Genomic DNA, 8149 nt, shown 5'->3' with positions numbered 1-8149 from the left:
CCATCCAGACAACTAAACAACAATTCTTTTTTTCTGGTTTTGTCCACCTCACTTTTCTCATTGTCATTCTTTTACTCACTTGCCCCCCAGTGTACAAGAAAGCCTTGAACTCCATGGCCTTTGCCAATGCCTGCTGCATATCCACTGGATGTGACTGCTTCATATAGATATGTACCTGCTGCTTCCTTGTCCACTTAAGAACACATTGCAGAAAAGCATTATCATCCAATCCCTCAACCTTGACATCTGAAGTGACCACAGGGCTCTCAGCCTGTCCAGCAGCATCCTTGAGGAACAATGGCATGGTTTCCCCACACACCGACTTATCTAGCTTTCCAAGGACGACAGGACGGTCATGTGTGTCAAACTTATTAAGCTTCTACAGAGAGTAATAGAAGGACTGGAAAACAGAGATGGATGGGTGGGCACAGTATACCTGGACATGAAAAAGGCTTTTGATAAATTCCTTCATGGAAGACTACTTTGGAAACTGGAGAACATTGGAGGACTGTGAGGAACTTTGTTAGAATGGACAAGGGATTATTTGAAGGATGGAGATGAGAACTGTGATCAGAGATACATACTCATCTTAGGGTAAACTAACAAGCAGTGCCACAAAGGTCAGTGTTAGCCCTCATTATGTTTCACATATATGTAAATGACATTCACAATGGGTTAAACAGTTACATTAATTTATTTGCTGATGATGCAAAGCTGCTAAGAGTTATCAAAATCCGGGAGGACTGTTAGCTGTTACAGGAAGATATAAATAAGATCTATTAGTGGAGTAAGAAATGGAAACGAGTTCAGTGCCAAGAAATGTCACATAATGGAACTAGGAAAGAGCAAAAGAAGACTGGTATGGAACTATCAAATGGGAGAGGAACAAATAATGAAAACTAAAGAGGAAAAAAAATTAGGAGTGATTATACAGGAAAATCTGAACCCCAGAAAACACATAAGCAAGATGTTTGGATTATCATGTAAAATGTTGACTAATATAAGAGTGGCATTTCAATTCATGAACAAAGATATGATGAAAAAAATCATCGCAAGCATGATACGTCCAAAGCTGGAATATGCAGCAATGGTGTGGTCTCCGGGCTCTAAAAAAGATATAAGAAGATTAGAACGGATACAGAAGATTGCTCTAAAGATGTTGCCGGAACTAGAGGACCTAACATATGAAGAACGGCTAAAGGAAATGGAACTACCAACCTTCCAAGATGGAAGAGAATAAGGAGACCTAATAATAATGTACACCTAACCCTGCATTATCACGCGAAATTGGTGCCTAAAAAATTGTGCGATAGCAGGAAACGCAATAACGGAGGTGAAGAATAAATAGGAAATAAATAAATTGGTGCCTGAACCCAAACAATTTCCTAAAAAACCAGCTCTGAACAACGGAATACCACGTGCGAGACTGAGGGGTGGTGGTGGTGGTGGTGCTGGTAAGCAGTGACCAGAACCAATCAGCTCCCTTATTCAAATCTTGGGGACCGCCGTGGTACAGTGGAACCATGCGTGCTTTGGGATCCGAGGGGTCTCCAAGCGCACGGGTTCGAATCCTGTCCACGGTGTGAGTGCAGGTTGGGCTTCTTTACTCAGGGCAACGGTTTCCTAGCGGGTAGGCTTTGAGATAGGAGGTACCCTAAAAAGTATCCCCTTTAGCCCATAAATTCTCGTGAAAAGCCCACATGGTATAAAAAAAAAAAAAAATCGTGACATGAATACACAGCGATGATTGGCTGATGGCTCCTCCTCCTCCTCATGATCATCATCTTTTTCCCCCATCTAAACATTCGTCAGTGTGTGGTTGGGATATGGATACTACTACTACTACCTCTTCCTCCTCCTCCTCCCCCATCTAAACATTCGTTAGTGTGGTTGGGATATGGGTAGTACTACTACTGCTACTACTGCAGGTGCGCGATAACGACTTTCCAGATGCGCGAAAAATTAATTTTGCAGATTTTCATAAGTGCGCGATAATGCCTAAACGCGATAACGGAGGGTTAGGTGTACAAGATGGTCAATGGCATTGAAAAGATAGACAAGAAAGATCTGGTGCTGGTGACAGAAGAAGATAGAAGGACAAGAGATCATGGATAAAACTTCGTTAAAGTGAGTTTGGTGTTCGTTAAACAAGCAGATGGTAGTAAAATGAAACCTTCGTTGTAGCGAAATTTCATTGTGTGAACCTTCGTTAAGCGGAGGTTGCCTGTACAACGATCATCACGGAATGAATTAAATTCATATGTCGAAGTAGCTTAAAAGAAATAGAGTATCATGATAGTTTAGTAGAAGCAGAAGCTGCATTGGCTAAAGAAAAAGCAGAAGTAGAAGCTAAGTTAGCTAAAGACTAAAGAGGCAGAAGCTGAATGGGCAAGAAAGCAAGCAATGATAGAATGGAAGAGGAGAAAGAATAGCAATTGTCCATGCAAAGCTTAATGCATGCAATTTAGTTGAAAGGGAAAAACAAAGGCTTCCAAGTTACCTTCAACAATACATTGTGACAATGAGTTAAAGGCACAGGCAATTGCAGATCAACAAAAATACCAATGCTCTGCCTCACAAATATGTTACACTCCATGACCTAAAGGAGCCTATACCTCTTCTGAAAGGGATAGTAAATTGATGATATGTGATGGAGTAGATAGACAAATAAATGAACCATAATTAGCGAGTCTCAATCTTAGAGCTCAAAGTTTTGTACCATATTCCCATGGACCCGCTCATAATACTTAATCATGATAATAATGTAAGACAGATTTGTCTTAATCCTTCCCAGCCTGCAGGAATGCTCGCAAATAATGTGTTTGAGTGCAAGTGTAGCGCTCTTCAATAGAACTAAAGGTTTTCAGTGGAGAACCAATGGAGTTTCCAGTTTGGACAAAAGAAATTGAAATCTTTTTAAATTCTAGGACTAATAATGCTTAAAACAAGCTTACTTTCTTAGATAAATATACAAGTGATGAAACAAGAAGTTCCATTAAAATGATGATTTACTTTAACACAGAGGCTGACTATATAAAGGTAAAGAACATTCTTTGGCAAAGATTTTGAAGTAAAAGCAGGATAGCGAATGCTTACACAGACATTAGTGAATTGGCCCCCCAATATCTCAAGATAATGGTCCAGCCTTAAGAGCACTTTCAGACTTTGGTGTGCTGTAAGGTTGCAAAGGCACACACTACCTACTTGTCATTTTTGGATCATTCTAAGGAGCAGAGAAAACTATCAAAACTTTCTGCCAATATGATTTTTAACTGGAGAAAGGTAGCAATGGAGTACAGCTTCTGGCCAATGACATTTACCCATCAAAGTCCTTTGAGGTGGCATTTTGCTCTAGGTCAGGGGTACTCAACCTTTTTCTAGTTAAGAACCCCTTGAGTTATGAGACCATCTATCCGAACCCTCAATAATCTGACATTGATTAGACATTAACTCAATATATATTGGTAATGCAATGAATATTGTTAGATTGGCCATCTAACTACCCCTGGAAATCTTTTAGAATGTTGATTTAGTGACTGACATTAGCTCAATATGCAATGGTATTGCAAATATATTATTAAATCAGCTATCTAAATACCCTACTCCTGAGAATCTTGTGAACCCTTGGGGGTTCATGAATCCCAGATTGAGAACTCCTGCTCTAGATTGAGAAGGAAGGCTGGTTCATCAAGTTCATCAAGTATGAATAAAAAAAAAGTAGGGAGCCTTCAACACATATGACATGCCTTAAAATTCTTGTAGAGGCAAGGTAATGTTTCATTCAAATGTTTTCATATTCTTGCTTTTCTTATATTTCTTTTCAAAAGAGAGAGAAAAAAAATTAGATTGAGGCAGCAAGAATGGGAGGGGCTGTTCAACCAAAATGGTGGTACAAGTAAATTGGAGTAGAAATTTTCAGTGCTAAAACCTTCTAGTCATGTCTTAAGATTTTAGGGTTTCTTGTCTTAAAGAAATACATTTGAATTTAATTTTATTCTGTACTAGATTAATTGGCAATCTCACTGACTGGCTTAGTCAAGGCATCTCAGTGTATGGTGTCTTATGAACAATTTGATTATAAAAGTACTTATTTATATATTTATTTCATTCTAAGATAGTTAGTCAAAAGTTTTAAACTAGATTAAGATATTTGTCTGGCTCAAAAATACCATAACAATCTTTAGTTACTGATTTTACAATCACAAATATAAAGAAAACATATTGTTGTGGGAAATTATGTCCTTGCACAAATTATACATTAATTTTTGTGTTCACTATTTTCTGCATGCAAATAGTACATGAGTCACTCTTCCACCACACATAGATTACTTATTGTCTCTTACTATGAGGTGGTCCTGATTGATCATTATGAAGGGTTTAATGTGTTTATTGTACATTTATCATAATGTCAGTCAACAGCTTACAATCAGCATATTAGTGTTCAACTGTACACCACATTGCAGAACTATGAAATGAGAAAGAAACAAGTAGAACACCACCTGCACATTAAAACACAACCACACCCATACGGGTAGCAATACAATCTAAGTGAGAAAGGAACAAGTAAAATCCTGCCAGCATGGTGGAATACAGCTGCACCCATATGGGTAACAATACACAAGCCCATGACCTGCAACACACACTCATCAGCTCCATTGTGCTCCTTCAGTGAAGCAGTCTACCACTTCTTAAAATAACACTAGCAGTACTTTAGACATGTTTGTGGTTAAAAAGTTGATAATGATACAGTTGTGCAAAGGAAAAATTATAGGAGACTTACTGTAAATGATTGTTTTAACTTAGACTAGTTATTTGAAGGTATTTCCTAACAATGGAATAAGCTTACTAGCTTCCCTCTTCATTTGCTGATACAAGCAAACACAAGTATGCAACATATGTCACCCAACTCCCCATCTTGTCTGGAGGAGAGAAACGAACAGGAAAAAATAATACCCTTAAAGAAACTGCAATTCTTAAACTCAACAATGTTAATGAGTGCACAACAGCCACAAATGAACTGAAGACAGTTTGAGAGAAAATGTGCAGGCAGCTAATGCTGCATGCTACTCAACAGAATCTAAGTTAAGTCAGCACAGCATTATGATTGGCTAATTGTGGGCTGCAGATCTCAGAGCATTGTAGTGCAGGACCAACTAACATTAAGAATTCTGGGTTTAAAAACAGGTCTTTCAACATCATGTCTTGGACCAATATTCAGTGAGATAGATATTGAAATCAACACTTGAGACTCTTCAACAAGTTGATGCATGAAATCCAATAAGCATTTCTTATTCCATAGGTGTCATAGTGAGAGGATTCTGTATTTTCATATTGACATGTCTGAATAATTTTGTTTCTTACTTTTATTTTCCATATCCAACCTTGGTATTTCATGATGTGGTGATATCAAAAGAGTACTGTATGTATTAGTGCTTGGCTGAAGGTTTCTAACTGGCTGTAACATACTTGTAACATTGACTCTTTTGAAATACGGCAAGAAACTTAACAAACTTTTGGTATTAGCATGGTCTTCATTCAATTCAGAGGGCTCAGTTGTTGAAGTCATTTGAGTCTTTTCTTTATCAATATCCCGGATATTGTCATTAATTTTTTTACTTATTATTTCCTGCAAAAAGTGTTTGATCTTTTGTTGTTTCTTCATAGGTCTTCTCTTTGACTTGTTTCTTCTTTTGTACTTACGTCTTTTCTTTCTCTCTTTTATTCTGTTACTAAATTCGCGGAAAGTAGTATTATTTTTTCCCCATTCAATGCTGTGTATTTTAGAGATAACATGACCAGAAATTTTAAGTGCATCATCTTTTGAATTGGATTTTTGAAGAGGCAACCCAATTTGCATCTGAGTGCTAGAAACTCTTGTAGCACTCTGAGTAGCATTTGGCATTAGATCATGGTTGACTGTGGACTGCAGAGGTGTATAATTTGAGGATAAAAAACTTTCATTGTTGCTAAGGTGGCCTGTGAATGCATTTGCCATTTTTGGGTCATCATCCCAATTTGCTATAGAATAAAAATGGTTTTCCACTTCACTAGAACTCAAGCTAGTTCTTAACTTTGAGCTTGTTGGAAGATTTTGTTGATCTTGTTGCAAATGAAAATTATTATAGGTTATTATTGATTGTTGGTCATCTCTTTCTCCGAGTTTTGTTGTAGATAGGGATTGAGGTGTCTTTTCCTTGTCTAATATTATCTTGCCATTGTTTTCTACATCTCTTACATCTTTTTGGTCTGATACGGTTGTGAGATTTAAGAGATTTTTGGGATGTGACAAATAAACATGAAGATGAGTTTCACTGTTTTGTTCATTGTTAATAGAATGTTGAGAACCTGAAATATTCAAAGTCCTATCAAATTGTGGAACACTGACTGATGATCTATCACTGTTTTGAGGGGAGACCATTCCTTTATTTTTATGCATTCTTCTTTTCTTCAGTTTTATTTTCTTTTTCATGATACTCTTCTTTCTTTGAGCTACCAATCTACCAGGATAACTTTCTTCACTTTGTAAAAAATCTTCAGTTGATTCACTTAGCCTTTCTATAAGCATCTCAATAATTTTTTCATAAGGCACCAAATGACTTGTTTCTTTTTTGTTCTTTCTATTATTTAATATAGCTACTTTAATTTGCTTACCACTTGAATTTTTTGGTGTGTTTTTCCGATCAGTACTATTATTCAATAATTTTACTTTGGAAAATTCTTCATTGGGTGTGGTTATAAATCTTTTTTTATTTATGTAACCATTACTTACTGTCTTTTTTGCCAAATTCTTCTGCAGTGTCTGAGTTGAATTTGATTTTGTCCTCTGAAACAAATATTCTGGCACAAACTGAGTGTGTTTATTCTTTTTCTTTATGTTTTTCATCTTTCTTTTCCTTTTCTTAGGTACTTTTTTTCTGTCATGATTATCACAAGACACAATACCCTGATATCTTTCTGGATGTCTGTAAAGATTGTAATAAGTCTTCCTTAGCACATTTTGGGGACAGTTGGAGGGCAATGTGTTGTTCTTTCCTCCTTCCTGAAAGTTTGAGACAGAAAACTATAGTGATTTCAAAGGTCAAAATGTTTCTTGAAATTACTAGTTTATTTGTGAATTTTTGTATAAAATTTTGTTTTGTCAGGGCTATCTCCTTATTTAGAAAAGATATCTCAATCTGTTGTGTGTAATTCACAACCATGGTCACCTCCTGGTCACCGAGCCAGTCTTCCCCATTACGGAGCGAGCTCAGAGCTCATAGACCGATCTTCAGGTAGGACTGAGACCACAACACACATTCCACACACTGGGAAAGCGAGGCCACAACCCCTCGAGTTACATCCCATACCATTTACTGCTAGGTGAACAGGGGCTACATATTAAGAGGCTTGCCCATTTGCATTGCCACTTCCCAGGATTCAAACCCGGGCCCTCTCGATTGTGAGTCGAGCATGCTAACCACTACACTACGCGGTGTGTGTGTGTGTGTTAATATTTCACCTAAAAGTGGTCCTCCTTAGCTTCCCTCTGTCTTCTAGTGTCTATTTATTTTCATGTGTGTGTGTTTACCCAGCTGTGCTACATAAGACTTTAGCTACTCTAATGTGGCTCTTAGATATTATATGCTATAACCTTGAACTTTAGTCAATTCCAGATAAGGTATGTTTCTATAAGGAAAATGTATGCTTTTATGTAAGTAAAATATATTATTTTTTCCAATATTTGTCCCATCAAATACATATATTATTAGTTTTGACCATATCTTCCTACTTGGAAAAGGATGCTTTGAATATCATTAAAACTTTAAATCTCATTGACAAAAGAGATAATATTTTACATGTTTTAAACATGCTTGCTTTATGAAATCTATAGTTGCATAATGAATTGTCTCATATTGCAGAAAGACAGAGATTCTCAGATGTTGGCTACTATCCATTACCGTCTACTGCTCTATAAGGGTGTGTTTTAGTGTTTGGATGGATGCTTGATTTCATGCATTAGCCAGAGCAGTTTGGCTTCTAAGTGCAAAATTAATTTAATCTAGATCCTCAAACTACATCAAGACTATTTCAAACTAAATTACACCTTAGCAAATTGGAATCCATGTCTTTTACAGCTAGGAACATGACAGCTCTGGCACCACAACTAACC

At 37.0% G+C, this 8149-nt stretch overlaps 1 protein-coding gene across 2 annotated transcripts in view; it reads right to left on the bottom strand.

Annotated features, from left to right (window-relative positions):
• Positions 1-3978: 3978 nt before the first annotated feature.
• The window catches only part of LOC123516982, a 25064-nt gene continuing 20893 nt past the window's right edge, over positions 3979-8149 (bottom strand). For both annotated transcript variants that reach the window (XM_045276786.1, XM_045276787.1), the window contains exon 16: positions 3979-7039. In XM_045276786.1, the coding sequence (XP_045132721.1) occupies positions 5327-7039 (1713 nt within the window). In that variant the 3' untranslated portion in view covers positions 3979-5326. The remainder of the gene's footprint in view (positions 7040-8149) is intronic.

The sequence above is a fragment of the Portunus trituberculatus genome, chromosome 41 (genome assembly GCF_017591435.1).
Source record: "Portunus trituberculatus isolate SZX2019 chromosome 41, ASM1759143v1, whole genome shotgun sequence".
Classification (NCBI taxonomy): Eukaryota; Metazoa; Arthropoda; class Malacostraca; order Decapoda; family Portunidae; genus Portunus; species Portunus trituberculatus.
Note: the sequence above shows the minus strand (reverse complement) of the source record. Positions and strands in the feature narration are given on the sequence as shown.